Source organism: Rhinoderma darwinii, chromosome 1 (genome assembly GCF_050947455.1).
Source record: "Rhinoderma darwinii isolate aRhiDar2 chromosome 1, aRhiDar2.hap1, whole genome shotgun sequence".
NCBI lineage: Eukaryota > Metazoa > Chordata > Amphibia > Anura > Rhinodermatidae > Rhinoderma > Rhinoderma darwinii.
In genome coordinates, this window is record NC_134687.1 from 290,210,423 (window position 1) to 290,233,695 (window position 23,273).

At 45.0% G+C, this 23,273-nt stretch overlaps 1 protein-coding gene across 1 annotated transcript in view; it reads left to right on the forward strand.

Annotated features, from left to right (window-relative positions):
• The window catches only part of JAK3 (Janus kinase 3), a 244,356-nt gene that overhangs the window by 107,939 nt on the left and 113,144 nt on the right, over positions 1–23,273 (forward strand). Inside the window, exon 13 of the mRNA XM_075850921.1 lies at positions 445–578. Within this exon, the coding sequence (XP_075707036.1) occupies positions 445–578 (134 nt within the window). The remainder of the gene's footprint in view (positions 1–444; positions 579–23,273) is intronic.

The window sequence follows — 23,273 nt, forward strand, 5'->3', positions numbered from 1 at the left end:
AGAGACTTCCTCTTTTTTGGAGGCCATCTATTTTTTTACTTTAAAACCACATTAAACCTGCACTGTGTTATTTTAGGAAAATGTAAAACACATTACTATGGTGGTAAGTATAAAATGCAGACACCAATTCTGATGACAGATATACATTATAGAGCTTAGTCATGGCACAGGATACCCGCCTCTACAATGTGGACGAGATCCTTTTTTCCTCTTTAGTTGTTGTAAACAGTGGAGAACAAACCTCGTAACGTTGGAGCTCATCAGTATTTCAGATTATTTCCGTAATGAACATTTGTACGGAAAACCTTTGAGCTTTATATTTCAAATTCTGCTTATGAATAGCCCTTTGTTATGAATTAGTACAGTATCGTACAATACAATGGTATGGTATTTTGCTTCATATCGTGATTTTTGAAAACAGACTGTGTATATATTCTTTTCTAGTTGTCATGGTTCAGGAATTTGTGTCACTGGGTGCCTTAGATCTGTACCTGAAGCGAAGGCAACAGAAAGGGCCTGTACCTATCAGCTGGAAGCTAGAAGTTGTCAAACAACTTGCATATGCCCTCTGCTACATGGTAAGTCTCTGACACCTCTAATTTTCTACAATAAACATATAACTGTCTATCTGTTTTCTTGCATTTGTTTATGTAGCATCCAGGGCCGGTCTTAGGTTGGATGGCGCCCGGTGCGGGACTCTCTATTGCTGCCCTCCACAAACCAAAAATGAACCACATATATAGACACGCACATACTAGAACATATATACTGTACATACATAAAGGCAGATATTTAGACAAACAGGCAAATATATATACACACATTCTGGCTAATATATATATACAGTGAAGGAAATAAGTATTTGATCCCTTGCTGATTTTGTACGTTTGCCCACTGTCAAAGACATGAACAGTCTAGAATTTTTAGGATAGGTTAATTTTACCAGTGAGAGATAGATGATATAAAAAAAAACAAAAAAACAGAAAATCACATTGTCAAAATTATATATATTTATTTGCATTGTGCACAGAGAAATAAGTATTTGATCCCTTTGGCAAACAAGACTTAATACTTGGTGGCAAAACCCTTGTTGGCAAGCACAGCAGTCAGACTTTTTTGTAGTTGATGATGAGGTTTGCACACATGTTAGATGGAATTTTGGCCCACTCCTCTTTGCAGATCATCTGTAAATCATTAAGATTTCGAGGCTGTCGCTTGGCAACTCGGATCTTTTGCTCCCTCCATACGTTTTCGGTGGGATTAAGGTCTGGAGACTGGCTAGGTCACTCCATGACCTTAATGTGCTTCTTTTTGAGCCACTCCTTTGTTGCCTTGGCTGTATGTTTCGGGTCATTGTCGTGCTGGAAGACCCAGCCACGAGCCATTTTTAATGTCCTGGTGGAGGGAAGGAGGTTGTCACTCAGGATTTGACGGTAGATGGCTCCATCCATTCTCCCATTGATGCGGTGAAGTAGTCCTGTGCCCTTAGCAGAGAAACACCCCCAAAACATAATGTTTCCACCTCCATGCTTGACAGTGGGGACGGTGTTCTTTGGGTCATAGGCAGCATTTCTCTTCCTCCAAACACGGCGAGTTGAGTTAATGCCAAAGAGCTCAATTTTAGTCTCATCTGACCACAGCACCTTCTCCCAATCACTCTCAGAATCATCCAGATGTTCATTTGCAAACTTCAGACGGGCCTGTACATGTGCCTTCTTGAGCAGGGGGACCTTGCGGGCACTGCAGGATTTTAATCCATTACGGCGTAATGTGTTACCAATGGTTTTCTTCATGACTGTGGTCTCAGCTGCCTTGAGATCATTAACAAGTTCCCCCCGTGTAGTTTTTGGCTGAGTTCTCACCTTCCTCAGGATCAAGGATACCCCACGAGGTGAGATTTTGCATGGAGCCCCAGATCGATGTCGATTGACAGTCATTTTGTATGTCTTCCATTTTCTTACTATTGCACCAACAGTTGTCTCCTTCTCACCCAGCATCTTACTTATGGTTTTGTAGCCCATTCCAGCCTTGTGCAGGTCTATGATCTTGTCCCTGACATCCTTAGAAAGCTCTTTGGTCTTGCCCATGTTGTAGAGGTTAGAGTCAGACTGATTAATTGAGTCTGTGGACAGGAGTCTTTTATACAGGTGACCATTTAAGACAGCTGTCTTTAATGCAGGCACCAAGTTGATTTGGAGCGTGTAACTGGTCTGGAGGAGGCTGAACTCTTGGTAGGGGATTAAATACTTATCTCTCTGTGCACAATGCAAATAAATATATATAATTTTGACAATGTGATTTTCTGTTTTTTTTTAAATATAATCTATCTCTCACTGGTAAAATTAACCTAGCCTAAAAATTCTAGACTGTTCATGTCTTTGACAGTGGGCAAACTTACAAAATAAGCAAGGGATCAAATACTTATTTCCTTCACTGTATATATACTAGTATATATTGGCATACAGACACATACAGACACACACACAGGCACATAAATACACAGGCAGGAACATATACAAATACATAAAAGGCACATATATACATGCACAAAGACACATTCACATACAGACCCATATATACCCACACAGGCACATACAGTTAGGTCCAGAATTATTTGGACAGTGACACAAGTTTTGTCATTTTAGCTGTTTACCAAAACATATCGAATATACAGTTATATAATCAATATGGGCTTAAAGTGCAGACTCTCAGCTTTAATTTGAGGGTATCCACATCCTAATTTGAGGAAGGGTTTAGGAATTACAGCTCTTTAATATGTAGCTACCTCTTTTTCAAGGGAGGAAAGGTAATTGGACAATTATCTCAAAAGCCATTTAATGGGCTGCAGCCCATGCAGCCCATTAAATTGCTTTTGAGATAATTGTCCTTCGTTAATCCATCATCAATTAAGCAAGTGAAAGGTCTGGAGTTAATTCCAGGTGTGGCATTTGCATATGGAAGCTGTTGCTGTGAACCCACAATATGAGGTCAAAGGATCTCTCAATGCAAGTGAAACAGATCATCGTTAGGCTGAAAAAAATTAAGAAATCCTTCAGAGAGATAGCACAAATGTTAGGAGTGGCCAAATCATTGGTACATTCTTGAAAAAAAAGAGCGCACTGGTAATGTCGTGAACTCCAAAAGGCCTGGACGTCCACAGAAGACAACAGTGTTGGATGATCGCAGAATCCTTTCCATGGTGAATAAAAACCCCTACCCAAGTAAAGAACACTCTCCTGGAAGTAGGTGTATCAATATATAAGTCTACCATAAAGAGAAGAATTCATGAGAGCGAATACAGGGGGTTCACCATAAGGTGCAAACCATTAATCAGCCTCAAAAATAGACAAGCCAGATTAGACTTTGCCAAACAACATCTAAAGAAGCCAGCCCAGTTCTGGAACAGCATTCTTTGGACAGTTGAAACTAAGATCAACCTGTACCAGAATGATGGGAGGAAGAAAGTATGGAGAAGGCTTGGAACGGCTCATGATCCAAAGCACCCCACATCCTCTGTAAAACATGGTGGAGGCAGTGTGATGGCATGGGGATGCATGGCTGCCAAAGGCACTGGGTCACTAGTGTTTATTGATGATGTGACTGAAGACAGAAGCAGCCGGATGAATTCTGAAGTGTCCAGGGATATACTTTCTGCTCAGATTCAACCAAATGCACCAAAGTTGATTGGACGTCGCTTCACAGTACAGATGGAAAAATGACACAAAACATACTGTGAAAGCAACCTAGGAGTTTTTTAAGGCAAAGAAGTGGAATATTCTGCAATGGCCAATTCAATCACCAGATCTTAACCCGATCGTGATGCATTTCACTTGCTTAAGACAAAACTCAAGGAAGAAAGATCCACAAACAAGCAACAACTGAGGACAGCTGCAGTAAATCCTGGCAAAGCATCACAAAGGGGGAAACCCAGCGTTTGGTGATGTTCATGGGTTCCAGACTTCAGGCAGTCATTGCCTGCAAAGGATTCTCTACAAAGTATTTTTTTTTAAAAAAACATTTTATTTATGGTAATGTTAATTTGTCCAATTACTTTTGAGCCCCTGAAATGAGGAGGCTGTGTAGATAAATGGTTGCAATTCCTAAACTTTTGGTAGGTTATTTTTGTTCAACCCCTTGAATTAAACCTGAAAGTCTACACTTTAATTGCAGAGCCCAAATCATGAAGATTGTGTCACTGTCCAAATAATTCTGGACCTAACTGTATATACACAGTACAGAAAATGTAGTAGATTTCACATGCAGTCCTATGTAACACCACAGATAACACAGTGATAACGCTCTGATTACAGATCATGTAGTATATGTTACCTGCAGTCCTATGTAACACCACAGTTAACACCCAGTGATAACTCTCCGAGTACAGATAATGTAGTACTGTTACCTGCCGTCCTATGTAACACCACTGATAACACAGTGATAACTCTCTGAGTACAGATAATGTAGTAGTGTTACCTGCTGTCCTATGTAACACCACAGATAACACACACTGATAACTCTCTAAGTACAGATAATATACTAGATGTTACCTGCAGTCCTATGTAACGCCACAGATAACACACTCTAATATTATACCCACACAGGCACATATAAACACACACATATATGTATGTATATATATATATATATATATATATATATATATATATACATCATAGTATATGGGGGGCATCATAGTATATAAGTGGCAGCATAGTATATAGGGGCAGCATAGTATATAGGAGCACCACAGATATTTTCATTTTATCTGTTCTACTTTAATATTGAAAACACACTTAAAAAGAGACTTAAACACATGCAGACACACATATATGGAAAATTTACCTGAAATATTCATTTCCTGGAGTCCGTAGGCAGCACACTTAAGGGTTAAGATACTTCATCTGACCGATAGAAGAGACATATTACTCGGCATTAATCAATTAAACAATTAGGGGGTCCCAGGTAGCCTTAACCCCTTCGCGCTCAGGTCAGTAATAGTACGTCCTGCTAAGTAGAACGTTCGCGCTCAGGTCAGTACTATTACTGACCTGAGTAAACACGGCGCCATTTAATCCCGGCGCGTGCTTGAGCTGTGATAACTGCTGTTTCTGACAGCAGGCTATCACAGCTTAGTGTGCAGGGACCGATCGCGGTGGTCCCCGCCGATTAACCCCTTAGAAGCCGCGTTCAATAGCGATCGCGGCTTCTTAGGGGTTAAGCTGCCATCGCCGGCCTGCTACACGATAGCGGGCCGTGATGGCTACTATGGCAACCAGAATCCTAACAATGGACTCTGGCTACGCCATCGACGGAAGCCTAGTGGGTCCCGACAAAATCAGGACCCACTATGCTTGCTGTCAGCGAACAGCTGACAGCTCTAATACACTGCACTACGTATGTAGTGCAGTGTATTAGAATAGCGATCAGAGCCTCCTGCCCTCATGTCCCCTAGTGGGACAAAGTAAAAAAAGTGTGAAAAAGTAAAAAAAAGTTGTGTAAAAATAAGAAAATAAAAGATTTAAAAGTAATAAAAGTAAAAGTCCCCCTTTTTCCCTTATCAGTTCTTTATTATTAATAAAAATATATAAACAAACAAATAAACTATACATAATTGGTATCGCCGCGTCCGTAACGGCCTGAACAACAAAACTATGTCATTATTTATCCTGCGCGGTGAACGGCGTAAGAGAAAATAATAATAAACCGTACCACAATCACAATTGTTTGGTCACTTCACCTCCCAAAAAATGGAATAAAAAGAGATCAAAAAGTCGCATGTACCTAAAAATGGTACTGATCGAAACTACAGTTCGTTACGCAAAAAATAAGTCCTCGCACAACTTTCCTGATGGAAAAATAAAACAGTTATGGCTCTTAGAATAAGGTAACACAAAAAATAAATTATATTTTACAAAAAGTATTTTATTGTGCAAACGCCATAAGACATAAAATAAAACTATAAACATCTGGTATCGCCATAATCGTATCGCCCCGCAGAATAAAGTGAATATGTCATTTATAGCGCACGGTGAACGCTGTAAAAAAAATAGAATAAAAACAATAGTAGAATTGCTGTTTTTTTAGTCACCACGCCACCTAAAAATAGAATAAAAACTGATCAAAAAGTCGCATGCACCCCAAGAAAACTACAATGGATTCCTCAAGGTCTCTAGTTTCCAAAAAGGGGTCACTTTTGGGGGGTTTCCACTGTTTTAGCACCACAAGACCTCTTCAAACCGGACATGGTGCCTAATAAATTAAATTAAATTAATTAAATGTCACCTCTACTTTGCTCTAAATTCCTGTGAAACACCTAAAGGGTTAATAAACTTTTTAAATGCTGTTGTGAATACTTTGAGGGGTCTAGTTTCTGAAATGGGGTGTTTGTTAAGGGTGTCTAATATATAGGCCCCTCAAAGCAACTTCAGAACTGAGCTGGAAACTAAAAAATAAAATAAAAATGAGGCAATACTTCGCTTCTTACATTATACTCATAATGAGCCGTGCCCACCCCGAGATGACCCCAGTTTTGACCGTTTGTATAAACGGAGACCCCTATTAGACCATTTCAGTGCCCGGTTTTCCCAGCATTCCCCCCCGAGAAGTGTATTTCTATAGATGAATCCCTGGTACATTTGAAAGGGAGGCTTCAATTCCGCGAGTACCTGCCGGGTAAGAGGGCAAGGTATGGCGTGAAGATGTCTAAGCTGTGCGAGAGTGCATCAGGGTATACTTACAAATTTAGGATATATAAAGGGAAGGACACCAGTACTCAGCCCCCAGAATGCCCCCCCTTACTGGGAGTTAATACAAAAATTGTGTGGGATTTGGTGCACCCACTGCTGGACCAGGGTTACCACCTCTACCTGGATAATTTTTATACCGGCGTCCCACTCTTCAACTGCCTCGCTTCCAGAAGTCCTGCGGCATGCGGCACTGCTAGAAGAAACCTGAGAGGCCTCCCTAAGACTCTGCTTGGGCAAACACTCAGAAGGGGTGAGAGCAGGGCACAATCTAGCAGCAACATATTGTGTGTCAAGTACAAGACTAGGGAGATGCCACACCAGTACCCATGTACCTGTACGAGGTACCAGTACAGGGACCCCCAAACTAGACTGCATCCTGGACTACAATAGGTACATGGGAGGGGTGGACTTGTCAGATCAAGTCCTGAAGCCTTACAGTACTTCTGGAAGCGGGGCCACAGGCATCGTACCAGGGCAACACTTTTTAGGAGAAGTTCCCCAAACTGGCAAGAAGGGAAAAAGTCAAAAGAGGTGCAGAGTCTGCTATAAGAGGGGGATAAGGGAGGACACAATATATCAATGTGACGCGTGTCCCGAAAAACCAGAGCTCTGTATGAAAGAGTGTTTTAAAATTTATCATCCATCCCTTTATTTTTAATTTACCCCAGTTTTACTCGCTCTGATCCACTTCGCACAGCTTACCCCTCCTCATCTTTCCCCTCTGAGCCCTGCTGTGTGCCCAGGCAGCTGATAACAGCCACATGTAGGGTATTGCCGTACCCGGGAGAGCCAACATTACAGTTTATGAGGTGTATATCTCCGGTGGCGCATGCTGGGCACAATATATCGGACACTGAATCGGCATATATGTATAGAAAATTGCAAATTTCACTCTGCACCAACTGCTGCACATTATCTTTTACACAATACCTGTGGGGTCAAAATGCTCACTACACCTCTAGATGAATGCCTTAAGGGGTGTAGATTTTAAAACAGGGTCACTTCTTGGGGGTTTCAACTGTACTGGTACCTTAGGGGCTTCTGCGTACAAGACTTAGCACCAGAAAAGCTCCAGTAGGCCAAATGGTGGTCCTTTCCTTCTGAGCCCTGCCGTGTGCCCAGGCAGATAATAACAGCCACATGTAGGGTATTGCCGTACCCGGGAGAGCCCACATTACAGTTTATGGGGTGTATGTCTCCGGTGGCACATGCTGGGCACAATATATCGGACACTGACATGGCATATATATAGAAAATTGCAAATCTCACTCTGCACCATCTGCTGCGCATTATCTTTTACACAATACCTGTGGGGTCAAAATGCTCACTACACCTCTAGATGAATTCCTTAAGGGGTGTCGTTTTTAAAACGGGGTCACTTCTCGGGGGTTTCAACTGTACTGATACCTCAGGGGCTTCTGCACACACGACTTAGCACCAGAAAATTCCCAGTAGGCCACATGGTGGTCCTTTCCTTCTGAGCCCTCCCATGGACCCAAACGGCAGTTTATCACCACAAATAGGGTATTGCCACACTCAGGACAAATTGGGCAACAAAATGCGGTATTTTATTCCTTGTGAAAATAAGAAATTTTGAGCCAAAACTACCTCTTATTGGAAAAAAAAAAATTTTTTTTAATTCACAGCCCAATTCAAATAAATTCTGTGAAAAAACTGTGGGGTCTAAATGGTCACAACACCCATAAATAAATTCTTTGAGGGGTGTAGTTTCCAAAATGGGGTGACTTCTGGTGGGTTTCCATTGCTTTAATACCTTTGGGGCTCTGCAAATGCGACATGGCACCCGAAAACCAATCCAGCAAAATCTGGGCTCCAAAGAACACATAGCGCTCCTTTCCTTCTGAGGCCTCCCATGGGCCCAAACGGCAGTTTATCACCACAAATGGGGTATTGCCGCACTCAGGACAAATTGGATAACAAATTGGGGTATTTTATTCCTTGTGAAAATAAGAAATTTTGAGCTAAAACTACCTCTTATTGGAAAAAATTACATTTTTTTGAATTCACAGCCCAATTCAAATAAATTCTGTGAAAAAACTGTGGAGTCTAAATGGTCACAACACCAATAAATGAATTCCTTGAGGGGTGTAGTTTCCAAAATGGGGTCACTTCTGGTGGGTTTCCATTGCTTTGATACCTTTGGGGCTCTGCAAATGCGACATGGCACCCGAAAACCAATCCAGCAAAATCTGGGCTCCAAAGAACACATAGCGCTCCTTTCCTTCTAATACCTCCCATGGGCCCAAACGGCAGTTTATGGCCACAAATAGGGTATTGCCGCACTCAGGACAAATTTGGCAACAAAATGGGGTATTTTATTCGTTGTGAAAATAAGACATTTTGAGCCAAAACTACATCTTATTGGAAAAAAATTTTTTTTTTTAAATTCACAGCCCAATTCAAATAAGTTCTGTGAAAAAACTGTGGGGTCTAAATGGTCACAACACCCATAAATAAATTCCTTGAGGGGTTTTGTTTCCAAAATGGGGTCACTTTTGGTGGGTTTCCATTGCTTTGATACCTCTGAGGCTCTGCAAATGCGACATGGCACCCGAAAACCAATCCAGCAAAATCTGGACTCCTAAGAACACACAGCGCTCCTTTCCTTCTGAGGCCTCCCATGGGCCCAAACAGCAGTTTATCACCACAAATGGGGTATTGCCGCACTCAGGACAAATTGGGCAACAAAATGGGGCATTTTGTTCCCTGTGAAAATAAGAAATTCTGATCAAAAATGACATCTTATTGGAAAAATTGTCATTCTTTTAATTTCACAGCCCAATTCAAATACGCGCTGTGAAAAAACTACGGGGTCAAAATGGTAACAATAACCATAAATTAATTCCTTGAGGGGTGCAGTTTCCAAAATGGGGTCAGTTTTGGGGGATTCCTACTGTTTTGGCACCTCAACACCTCTCCAAACCTGGCATGCTGCCTAAAATATATGCTAATAAAAAAGCACCACCAAAATGCACTAGGTGCTTCTTTGCTTCTGGGGCTTGTGTTTTAGTCCACGAGCGCACTAGAGCCACATGTGGGACATTTCTAAAAATTGAAGAATCTGGACAATACATATTTAGTAGTATTTCTCTGGTAAAACCTTCTTTGTTACAGAAAAAAAATAGAATAAAATTGAAATTCAGAAAGAAAAATGAAATTTGCAAATTTCACCTCCACTTTGCTTTAATTCCTGTGAAATGCCTGAAGGGTTAAAAAACTTTACAAATGCTGTTTTGAATACTTTGAGGGGTCTAGTTTTTAAAATGGGGTGCTTTATGGGGGTTTCTAATACATAGGCCCCTCAAAGCCTCTTCAGAACTGAACTGGTACCTTAAAAAAAAGGCTTTTGAAATTTTCTTAAAAATATGAGAAATTGCTGTTTATGTTCTAAGCCTTGTAACGTCCAAGAAAAATAAAATAATGTTCAAAAAACGATGCCAATCTAAAGTAGACATATGGGAAATGTGAACTAGTAACTATTTTGGGTGGTATAACCGTCTGTTTTTCAAGCAGATGCATTTAAATTCTAAAAAATGCTATTTTTTCTAAATTTTCTCTAAATTTTGCAATTTTTCTCAAATAAAGACTGAATATATCGACCAAATTTTACCACGAACATGAAGCCCAAAGTGTCACGAGAAAACATTCTCGGAATCGCTTGGATAGGTTTAAGCATTCCGACGTTATTACCACATAAAGTGAAATATGTCAGATTTGAAAAATGGGCTCTGAGCCTTAAGGCCCAAACTAGGCTGCGTCCTTAAGGGGTTAAATAGAGCCCAAATCCCTTCAGAAAGCGTAACGTATGCAGCAGTATATATATATATATATATATATATATATATATTTATATATATATAGGGTGGGAAACTTGTGCTGCCTACGGACTCCAGGAAATGAAATTTTCAGGTAAATTTTCGACTTCCTGATCGTCCTACGGCAGCACACTTAAGGGTAGAGATGAGCGAACTTATGAAAAGTTCGGTTCGGCTAGTTCGCCGAATTTAAAGAAAAAGTTTGATTCGGACCGAACTAGTTCTGACCGAACCTGTAATTTCCGTGCGCCGAGCATGGTACTGTCCAGGGTGCTGAAAGAGTTAATGGGCTGCACTAACTCTTTCAGCAACCTTGACAGTACCATGCTAGGCGCGCGGAAAATAAAATTTTAATGTAATAAAAAAAAATTTAAAATAAGTTCATACTTATATTCCTCCTGTCCGGCCTCCAGCGATGACGTTTCATCCATGTGGCCGCTGCAGCCAATCACAGGCTGTAGTGGCGGTCACGCACGTCAGGATGACGTCAGAAGGCCGGCCTCCAGGGATGACGCTTCATCCCACGTGACCGCCTCTGCAGCCAATCACAGGCTGCAGCGGCCTCTGCAGCCAATCGCACGCTCCTCTCCTGAAATACTCTGTGCTGCCTTAAACTCTGTGGACAGGTCAGGATCCTGTTTCTTTTAAATGCTGCTGGGGAACCCGCTCGATCCACTATATAAGGCTGCGCTACAGTGCAGCATTTAAAAGAAACAGGATCCTGACCTGTCCACAGAGTTTAAGGCATCACAGAGTATTTCAGGAAATAAGCGTGCAGATTCAGTGCTGCTGTGAACTCTGCTCTTACCATTACGTAGCTCAGTCTGTTACCTCTCCTCCACTCCTGTCCTCAATAACACCTTCACATGATTGGCAAGTCACCACCCCGCACAAGATCCGCACGCTCATCTCCTGAAATACTCAGTGCTGCTGTGAACTCTGCTCTTACCATTATGTAGTGACTTGCCAATCATGTGAAGGTGTTATTGAGGACAGGAGTGGAGGAGAGGTAACAGACTGAGCTACGTAATGGTAAGAGCAGAGTTCACAGCAGCACAGAGTATTTCAGGAAAGGAGCGTGCAGATTCAGTGCTGCTGTGAACACTGCTCTTACCATTACGTAGCTCAGTCTGTTACCTCTCCTCCACTCCTGTCCTCAATAACACCTTCACATGATTGGCAAGTCACCACCCCGCACAAGATCCGCACGCTCATCTCCTGAAATACTCTGTGCTGCTGTGAACTCTGCTCTTACCATTACGTGGTGACTTGCCAATCATGTGAAGGTGTTATTGAGGACAGGAGTGGAGGAGAGGTAACAGACTGAGCTACGTAATGGTAAGAGCAGAGTTCACAGCAGCACAGAGTATTTCAGGAGAGAAGTGTGCAGATTCAGTGCTGCTGTGAACTTTGCTCTTACCATTACGTAGCTCAGTCTGTTACCTCTCCTCCACTCCTGTCCTCAATAACACCTTCACATGATTGGCAAGTCACCACCCCGCACAAGATCCGCACGCTCATCTCCTGAAATACTCTGTGCTGCTGTGAACTCTGCTCTTACCATTACGTGGTGACATGCCAATCATGTGAAGGTGTTATTGAGGACAGGAGTGGAGGAGAGGTAACAGACTGAGAGCTACGTAATGGTAAGAGCAGAGTTCACAGCAGCACTGAATCTGCACGCTCATCTCCTGAAATACTCTGTGCTGCCTTAAACTCTGTGGACAGGTCAGGATACTGTTTCTTTTAAATGCTGCACTGTAGCGCAGCCTTACATAGTGGATCTGTAATGATGGGGGTAGGGAAACTGACAAGTGAGCCCTAATCTACCCGCCACTCTGTCCCTGCCTACTTGCAACGACCCGCCCTAGGCGACGGGGTACAACTGGGCGGCGGTCCCTACGCTCAGTAAGTGCACGAGACAAACAGACAAGGGTACACAAAGCTAAGGGAAATGGGGCAGTTGCCCACGGCAACACCGTGAGCAACAAGAGTGGTGAACGAGCCGAGTCAAACCAGGAGTGAACGAGGTACCAAACGCAGAGCAGGAGAGTAGTCAGTAAGCCAGGGTCAGTATGGAGCAGGATCAAATAGTAGAAGCTGTAGCTGGGCCAGGAAAAAACACGAGAAGAATCACAAGCAAAGGAGGAACAGGAAAGGCAGGTATAAATAGACCGAGGGCGGGAGCTAGCTCCCTCTGGCCAGGCTGCGATAGGCTCTCCCGCTCCTAAGCCTGCCATCCTGAGTGGTGGAAGATGGAGTCAGTCTCAGAGACATAGACTCAGGTGCAGACTGATCACCTATGGGCGTATACACAGAAGTTGTGCCTGGCAGATCCTTTACAGTACCCCCCCCCTTTTATGAGGGGCCACCGGACCCTTTCTAAGTGGACCTGGTTTATTGGGGAAACGAAGGTGGAACTTCCTGACCAATACCCCAGCGTGAACATCGCGGGCGGGTACCCAAGTCCTCTCCTCAGGCCCGTATCCTCTCCAATGGACCAGGTACTGGAGGGAGCCTTGCACCATCTTGATGTCCACAATCTTGGCCACCTCGAATTCCACCCCCTCAGGGGTGAGAACGGGAACAGGAGGTTTCCTCGAGGGAGCCAAGGACGGGGAGCAGCGTTTAAGGAGGGAGGCATGAAACACGTCGTGTATTCGAAAAGATGGGGGCAACTCCAGTCGGAAGGAGACAGGATTGAGGACTTCAATTACCTTATACGGCCCAATAAACCGGGGAGCAAACTTCTTGGACGGGACCTTAAGGCGCAAGTTCCTAGACGATAACCACACCAGAACCCCGACCATAAACAAGGGGTTAGCAGAACGTCTTCTATCAGCCTGAGTTTTTTGTACGCTCTGGGACGCCTCTAGGTTCTTCTGAACCTGGTCCCAGACTGTGCACAGTTCCCGATGAACGACCTCTACCTCGGGATTGTTGGAACTACCAGGTGAAACGGAGGAGAACCGTGGATTAAACCCAAAATTACAGAAAAAGGGGGAGACCCCTGACGAGTTACTGACCCGGTTATTAAGGGAAAATTCGGCGAGGGGAATGAATGAGACCCAATCATATTGACAGTCAGAGATAAAACACCTTAAATATTGTTCTAGAGATTGATTAGTCCTCTCAGTTTGGCCATTAGTTTCAGGATGGAAGGCAGAGGAGAAGGACAGATCAATCTCCAACTTTTTACAGAAGGCTCTCCAAAACAATGAAACAAATTGTACCCCTCTGTCCGAAACAATATTGACAGGGACCCCATGGAGACGCAGGATGTGTTTGACAAACAAGGTGGCTAATGTCTTGGCATTGGGTAGTTTCTTGAGGGGCACAAAGTGGCACATTTTACTGAAGCGGTCTACTACAACCCACACCACTGACTTGCCTTGAGATGGAGGCAAATCGGTGATAAAATCCATGGAGATATGGGTCCAAGGTCTCTGGGGAATGGGCAAAGAACGTAGTAAGCCCACTGGTCGGGACCTGGGAGTCTTGGACCTAGCACAAACCTCACAAGCGGCGACGTAGGCCTTAACGTCTTTAGGCAACCCAGGCCACCAATAGTTTCTGGCAATGAGGTGTTTGGTACCCAGGACGCCTGGATGACCAGATAGTGCGGAGTCATGATTTTCCCTAAGTACCCTTAGCCGGAATTGCAGGGGAACAAACAGCTTGTCCTCAGGAAGGTTCCCGGGAGCTGAACCTTGATCAGCTGCAATTTCAGAGACTAAATCAGAATCAATAGAAGAAATTATTATACCAGGAGGCAAAATACAAGCAGGATCTTCCTCCGAAGGAGGGCTGGCCATGAAGCTACGCGACACTGCATCGGCCTTAATATTTTTAGACCCAGCCCTATAGGTAACCAAAAAGTTGAATCTGGTAAAAAATAGCGCCCATTGAGCTTGTCTCGGGTTTAGCCTCCGGGCAGATTCTAGGAAAACCAGATTCTTGTGGTCGGTAAGGACCGTTACCTGGTGCCTAGCCCCCTCCAGGAAGTGGCGCCACTCTTCAAATGCCCATTTAATGGCTAAGAGTTCGCGGTTGCCAATATCATAGTTACTCTCAGTGGGCGAAAACTTCCTGGAGAAGTAGGCACAGGGACGGAGATGGGTGAGGGACCTGGTACCCTGGGACAAGACAGCCCCCACTCCCACCTCGGAGGCGTCAACTTCCACGATAAATGGCTCCATTTGGTTGGGCTGAACCAGCACCGGGGCCGAGATAAAGCACTTCTTAAGGACCTCAAAAGCCTGGACAGCCTCAGGAGGCCAGTGGAGGAGATCAGCACCTTTGCGAGTGAGGTCCGTAAGAGGCTTAGCGATGACCGAGAAGTTAGCAATAAATCTCCTGTAATAATTAGCGAACCCCAAGAAACACTGTAACGCCTTCAGGGAGGCAGGTTGGACCCATTCCGCCACAGCCTGGACCTTGGTGGGGTCCATGCAGAATTCATGAGGAGTGAGGATTTGACCCAAAAATTGTATCTCCTGTACCCCGAACACACATTTTTCGGTTTTCGCAAACAGTTTGTTTTCCCGAAGGACCTGGAGCACCTTCCTGACATGCTCAATGTGGGAGGACAAGTCCTTGGAAAACACCAGTATGTCATCAGGGTACACTACAAGTAATACCCCCAGGTAATCTCTTAAAATCTCATTTATGAAATTCTGGAAGACCGCAGGAGCATTACACAACCCAAAGGGCATGACGAGGTATTCGAAATGACCTTCGGGCGTGTTAAACGCAGTCTTCCACTCATCCCCCTCTTTGATGCGGATAAGGTTATACGCCCCCCGTAGATCAAACTTAGAGAACCATTGGGCCCCCTGAACCTGATTAAAGAGATCAGGAATCAGAGGAAGGGGATACTGGTTCCTTACAGTGACCTTATTCAAGCTTCGGTAGTCAATGCATGGCCTAAGACCACCATCCTTCTTCCCTACGAAGAAGAAGCCAGCACCTACCGGAGAAGTAGAGGGGCGAATGTAACCCTTGGCCAGGCATTCCTGGATATACACTCTCATGGCTTCACGTTCGGGACAAGAAAGATTAAATATCCTATCCTTAGGGAGCTTAGCTCCTGGTACCAATTCGATAGCGTAATCGTATTCTCTATGAGGAGGTAACACTTCGGAGGCCTCCTTAGAGAAAACATCAGCGAAGTCCTGAACAAACTCAGGTAGCGTGTTCACCTCCTCAGGGGGAGAAATGGAATTAACAGAAAAACATGACGTCAAGCATTCATTACCCCATTTGGTAAACTCCCCAGTATTCAAGTCAAACGTGGGATTATGCAACTGCAACCAGGGAAGGCCTAAAACCAAATCGGACGATAATCCCTGCAGTTAACAGTACAGAGCACTGCTCCAAATGCATGGAGCCAACAAGGAGTTCAAAAACAGGGGTATGCTGTGTAAAATAACTATTAGCAAGAGGAGTGGAGTCGATACCCACTACCGGGACAGGTTTAGGCAAATCAATCAAAGGCATAGCTAGAGACATAGCAAATTCCACAGACATAATATTAGCAGAAGACCCTGAATCCACGAAGGCACTGCCGGTAGCAGACCTACCACCAAAAGAGACCTGAAAGGGAAGCAAGATTTTATTACGTTTCAAATTTACGGGAAATACCTGTGCGCCCAAGTGACCTCCCCGATGATCACTTAGACGCGGAAGTTTTCCGGCTGCTTATTCTTGCGCCTAGGACAGGTGTTCACTTGATGCTTGTCATCCCCACAATAGAAGCCCATTCTTCCTGCGGAACTCTTTACGTTGTCGGGGGGACACGGAGGCCCCGAGTTGCATAGGAACCTCTGATTCTTCCGTGGAAGAGCGAAGCAACGGGACCTCGGGAGGCATCATGGGGGAGTCAGAGGGGAAAACACAAAAACGTTCAAGTTGTCGTTCCCTGAGACGTCGGTCAAGTCGTACCGCTAAAGCCATAACCTGGTCAGGGGAGTCAGAAGAGGGATAGCTAACTAGCAGGTCTTTCAGGGCGTTCGACAGACCCAACCTAAACTGGCACCTTAAGGCAGGGTCATTCCACCGGGAAGCTACGCACCACTTCCTAAAGTCAGCACAATACTCCTCAACAGGTCTCTTACCCTGACGTAAGGTCACCAGCTGACTCTCAGCAAAGGCAGTCCTGTCAGTCTCGTCATAAATGAGTCCGAGAGCAGAAAAGAAACGATCAACGGAGGAAAGTTCAGGGGCGTCAGGAGCCAAGGAGTAGGCCCACTCTTGGGGCCCTTCCTGGAGCCGGGACATAATTATACCCACCCGCTGGCTCTCTGAACCTGAGGAGTGAGGCTTTAAGCAAAAGTAGAGCCTACAACTCTCCCGAAAGGAGAGAAAAGTCCTCTGGTCCCCTGAGAACCGGTCAGTCAACTTGAGGTGGGGTTCAAGAGGTGAGGTGAGCGTCAGGCTGGTTGACCCTCTGAGCCAGGGCCTGGACCTGTAGGGAGAGACCCTGCATTTGCTGGGCCAGGGTCTCAAGGGGGTCCATAGTAGTGTCAGGGACCAGGGTAGACTAGGTATTGGGCTTGTGATTATGTAATGATGGGGGTAGGGAAACGGACGAGTGAGCCCTAATCTACCCGCCACTCTGTCCCTGCCTACTTGCAATGACCCGCCCTAGGCGACGGGGTACAACTGGGCGGCGGTCCCTACGCTCAGTAAGTGCACGAGACAAACAGACAAGGGTACACAAAGCTAAGGGAAATGGGGCAGTTGCCCACGGCAACACCGTGAGCAACAAGAGTGGTGAACGAGCCGAGTCAAACCAGGAGTGAACGAGGTACCAAACGCAGAGCAGGAGAGTAGTCAGTAAGCCAGGGTCAGTATGGAGCAGGATCAAATAGTAGAAGCTGTAGCTGGGCCAGGAAACCACACGAGAAGAATCACAAGCAAAGGAGGAACAGGAAAGGCAGGTATAAATAGACAGAGGGCGGGAGCTAGCTCCCTCTGGCCAGGCTGCGATAGGCTCTCCCGCTCCTAAGCCTGCCATCCTGAGTGGTGGAAGATGGAGTCAGTCTCAGAGACATAGACTCAGGTGCAGACTGATCACCTATGGGCGTATACACAGAAGTTGTGCCTGGCAGATCCTTTACAGGATCGAGCGGGTTCCCCAGCAGCATTTAAAAGAAACAGGATCCTGACCTGTCCACAGCGTTTAAGGCAGCACAGAGTATTTCAGGAGATGAGCACGGCCGGTCACGGCCGGCCACGGGCAGCCGGTCGTTTTTCCGAGCCGTGCTCCCATTATAAAGTATAGGAGTATAGGAGCACGGCCCGTAAAATAAAAAAATAGAACATGTTCTATCTTTTTAATGACACGGGCACCTTCCCGTGAGAAAACGGGAAGGTACCCGTGGCTAACAGAAGTCTATTGGCCCGCTATTTTCGGGTCGTAATTATGACCCGTAATAACGGGTGTTTTTACGGTCGTGTGCATGAGTCCCCGTAATGACGGGTGGCTACATGTGTGCACCCGTCATTACGGCAGCGTTGCTAGGCGACGTCAGTAAATAGTCACTGTCCATGGTGCTGAAAGAGTTAATTGATCAGCACCCTGGACAGTGAATTCCGATCAGAATATAGAGTAACCTGTAAAAAAAAAAAGCCGTTCATACTTACCGAGAACTTTCTGCTTCCTCCAGTCCGGTCTCCTGGCCGTTGCCTTGGTGACGCGTCCCTCTCGACATCCGGCCCGACATTCCTGGATGACGTTACAGCCCATGTGACCGCTGCAGCTAATCACAGGCTGCCGCGGCCTCTGCAGCCAATCACAGGCTGCAGAGGCCTCTGCAGCCAATCACAGGCTGCCGCGTCTGAAAAGAAGGTCGGACTGGAGGAAGTAGAGGGACTCGTCACCAAGACAACGACCGGGTACGTTTGAAATGCTTTTTATTTTATTTTTAATCAGCAGCCTCTTTTCTCTATCAGTGATTGATAGAGACAAGTGGCTGCCGATTTGTATAATATTTTTGACCGGGTTTGGTCAAAACGTGTTCGGCCGAACCTGGTGAAGTTCGGATTCGCTGCGAACTGAACTTTTCCCGATGTTCGGATCGAAACAAGGTTCGGTTGTCCCGGTTCGCTCATCTCTACTTAAGGGACTTAACAAGCAATGAGACTATGGGGGGGGTTTAAGCTTTGGATGCTCCCACTAGTATTTTTTTGTCAAAGGCAGAACCTTCAGAAGAAAATAAGTCGAGCCTATAATGTTTAATTAAGGTCAAGGAAGAAGTGGCTTTGCAGACTTTGTCTAAGGGGACATGGCATCTTTCTGCCCACGATGTAGATGTGGATCTAGTTGAGTGGGCCCGAATATCTAAGGGGGACTCTAGGCCTTCCAAGGACTAGCAGTCCCTGATGATTTCTTTGAGCCATCTCGCTAGTGAAGCTTTGCTGGCTTTTTCCCCTTAATTGGCCCCTGGAATTGGAGAACCAGCCCAGTCATTAGCATACAGCTAAAATAGGTCGTAAAAAACACTGCTGTAATCTACATTACAGCGCTGATCACATCATGTACAAGATAGGCAACTTATAATATGGTGACAGAGCCTCTTTAAGGCTTATACTGTGAAGTGGTTCAAATGGGGCACGGCTGACGTGTTTCAAAGCAATGGGCAACTCCCAAGAGGGCAGAGGATTGTGATAGTATGGCCTTAATTTTTGAACTGCTTTCAGAAATCTGGTTATCAGTGGATGGTTGGAGAACCTCCCCTCTGAATTGGCATTAATGGCCATCAAATGCACTTTTAACCTATTGGGCTTGAGGCCTTTCTGGTATCCCTCTTGTAAAAACTGCAATACTGTGGACACTGTATCTAGTAACCTGTCATTGTGCTGACACCATTTAGAAAAAATAAGCCATATTCGAGAATATATTTTCATTGTACTGGGTTTCCTGGAGGCTAATAAGGTATTGACTACCTCATCAGAGAAGCCCTTATTTTTCAGAGACTGTCGTTCAGTTTCCATGCCGTTAACTGTAACCTGTCTAACGTGGGATGAAACGAACCCTCCTTTAACAGGAGATCTGGACGTAATGGAAGTTTTCAGAAGTTGCCGTTCGAGAGATTCAACACGAGCGGAAACCATGCCCTTCTGGGCCAATGAGGAATGATCGCTACTGTCTTCACTTTCTCGTCCCTTATTTTCCTCAATACCCGAGGAATGAGAGGAATGGGGGGAAAGACATAAATGAAGGTCTTTCCCCAACTCAATGATAGGCTGTCTATGGCATATGAGTGATCCGATCTGTTGAGGGAACAGAACTTCCTTAATTTGGTATTCTTTGCGGTCGCCCTGACGTCTAAAGATGGTTTGCCCATCTTCCTGGTGATTTGCAGGAAGTCTTCCGGATTCAAGCTCCACTCCCCTGGGTGAATCCGATTCCTGCTTAGCCAATCCGCTTTCAGATTCAACACTCCTTGAATGTGGACTGCAGAGATTGATCTCAGATTGTGTTCTGCCCACCACATGATCTGACTTCATTCCTTTTTGAGTGAATTGCTTCTGGTGCCCCCCTGTTTGTTTACATAAAATACTGCGGGGAGGTTGTCTGACTGAATTTGGACATCGTGACGATGGAGTACAGTCTGAAAGTGTAATAGGGCTAGTTTGATAGCCCTGAGTTCTTTCATCTTGGATGAAAGGCAGCTGCCGTGTTTGGACCATTTTGTTTGCACCCATGATGTTCCCACATGTGCACCCCAGCCTGAGCCTAAGGCATCCGTAGTGAGGAGTATCCGATGAACTGGTCTCAGAGACCTGCCCCGATCGAGATGGTAGGGTACCAGCCACCACTGGAGGACCCGTCTCACGTCCGAAGACATTGACATTAGGGTGTCAAGAGACACTATTTTCTTGTCCCAACTTTTCAGTATGTTGGATTGTAACATTTGCATGTGTGCCCTTGCCCAGGGTATCGCCTCGATAGCCGATGTTAGAAGGCCTAACACTCTCATGGCCTGAGGGATGGAGCAGTGACTCAGTGATATTAGTTGTTGAACTCCTTGACGGATAGAATATATCTGGTCGCTGGACAATGTCAGCGACATTTCTTGTGTGACTACCATGAACCCTAAGTATTTCAACCTGGTGCATGGTGTTAGATTAGACTTTTGGAGATTTATCATGAAACCGTACGAGATGAGCATGTCTAGCGTGACTTTAACGTGCTTTGTAAGGATGTCTTCTGACGCAGCTCTCACCAGCCAATCGTCTAGGTAAGGACAAACGAAGATCCCTTTCATGCGTAGTACTGCAGACAGTACCACAGCTACCTTCGTAAACACTCTGGGCGCTGATGTTATCCCAAAGGGCAGGCAGGTGAACTGAAGATGTATGACTTGATGATGAAGAAGAACTGCTACCTGAAGAAATTTCCTGTGTTTCTTCAGGACCAGGATATGAAGGTATGCATCTTGCAGATAGATCGTGGCTAGAAAATCTCCTTCTTGGATAATATTTATGACCGACTGTATAGATTCCATTTTGAACTTTCTCTTTACAAAGAATTGGTTCAGGTATGTCAAATCTATCACTAACCGCCACTTGTCTTCCTTTTTTGGAACAGCAAAGATAGGGGAGCACACTCCCTGATCCTGCTGATGATACGGGACTTCTTCCAATGCTCCCTTCCTTATGAAGTCTTGAATGAGACTGAGAACCACCGTATTTCTTCCTCTGTTTATACAGAATTTGTTTTTTGGAATGGTGCTTAGTTTCAAAGAGTAGCCATTCTGGGTGGTAGATCTGACCCAGGCGTCTGTGGACGTTTTTAGCCAAAGGTGAACAAACTTTCCTAGTTTTCCACCTACTGGACACTCCTCTCTCTTGATGTAATAAGTTAGGATTTCTTTGAAAGGGGAATTTCTTCCTGAAGGGGAGGTTACCCTCTTGCTTGCTTTTGAACCTACGCTGCCTGTCATCACCACGAAAATATTTTTGACCCTTAGGGGACCTTTTGGAACGGTTTTGAAAGGTTTTAAATGGCGGCCTCTTTGGAGGGCGTGGGAAGGAAATACCTCTTTCATCATTTATCAACTTAACCCCTACCCGCACGAGTAAGTGTATGTCATTGCTGTAGGTTACTTCCCGCACGAGGACGTACAGTTACTGAGTTTTTTCCGGTGCACACTGTCGGCGACAGTTTGCACCGGGAGCCGGGAGGTCAGCTGTCGCCGACAGCTGACACTCCACTCTTGCCGGCCAGCGGTCCTTTGCCGCTTATTTCGGCGAACTAACCCCTTAAATTCGGTGATCGGTTGCAATCGCAGAATTTTAGGGGATTTGAACATATCGGCAGACCCCGGTCCAAAATCGCGGGGTTTGCCGATAGTTAGCATGGCAATGGCTTCCGTGTCTGCCATGGACGGAAGACCACCAGGACACCCCTTCGGCTGGTCCTGATAGGCTCCCTGTCAGAGTGACAGGAAGTCACTGTGTCGTTCCCGATGCACACTGTAGGCGACAAAGTGTGCATCGGGAACTGGGAGATCAGCTGTCCCCGACAGCTGACACTCCAGTTTTGCCGATCAGCGGCTCATCGCCGCTGATTTCGGCAATTAACCAGATAAATGTGGTGCTCGATTGCGATCACCACATTTAGGGGGTTTGTAGCACATCAGCAGCCCCCATGCAATTGTGGGGGCTGCTGATGCTGGTGATGGCATCCAGAGGCCAGGCAACGGCTTCCGGGTCTGCAATGTATGGAAGCCTAAGAGGACCAGCCTCTGGCTGGTCCGCGTAGACTTACTGTCAGAGTGACTGTGACGTCACACTGACAGTTGGAATACATTACATTACCTAAGTAGTGTAATGTATTCTACACCGCATTCCAAATTATTATGCAAAGGTTATTTTTCGTTGATTTTCCTAAATAGTCGATGCAAATGACAGTCAGTATAATCTTCAAGCTATCAGCCGTTGGAGTATAATGCGAATTTTATTGAACAAATCTCCTAATGATAACAGATTTTTTTTAGAAGTAAAAAACTCAAAATGCACTGTTTCAAATTATTATGCACAACAGAAATCAAAACATTTTAAAGGGTTGTAAAGAGAACTAAAATGGTAATTTGTTAAATTTGCAGCATCACGAGGTCATATTTACAGAAATCAAAAGCTCTTTCAATCAAAAAAAACTTAACAAGCCAAGTTACATGTTAACATAGGACCCTTTCTTTGATATCACCTTCACAATTCTTGCATCCATTGAATTTGTGAGTATTTGGACAGTTTCTGCTTGAATATCTTTGCAGGATGTCAGAAAACAGGGCTTCTGTTTTGATGTGAACTGCCTCCCACCCTCATAGATATTTTGCTTGAGGATGCTCCAAAGGTTCTCAATAGGGTTGAGGTCAGGGGAACATGGGGGCCCACACCATGAGTTTCTCTCATTTTATGCCCATAGCAGCCAATGACACAGAGGTATTCTTTGCAGAATGAGATGGTGCATTGTCATGCATGAAGATAATTTTGCTATGGAAGGCACGGTTCTTCTTTTTGTACCACGGAAAAAAGTGGTCAGTCATAAACTCTACATACTTTGCAGAGGTCATTTTCACACTGTCAGGGACCCTAAAGGGGCCTATCAGCTCTCTCTCCCCATGATTCCAGCCCAAAACATGACTCCGCCAGCTCCTTGCTGACGTCGCAGCCTTGTTGG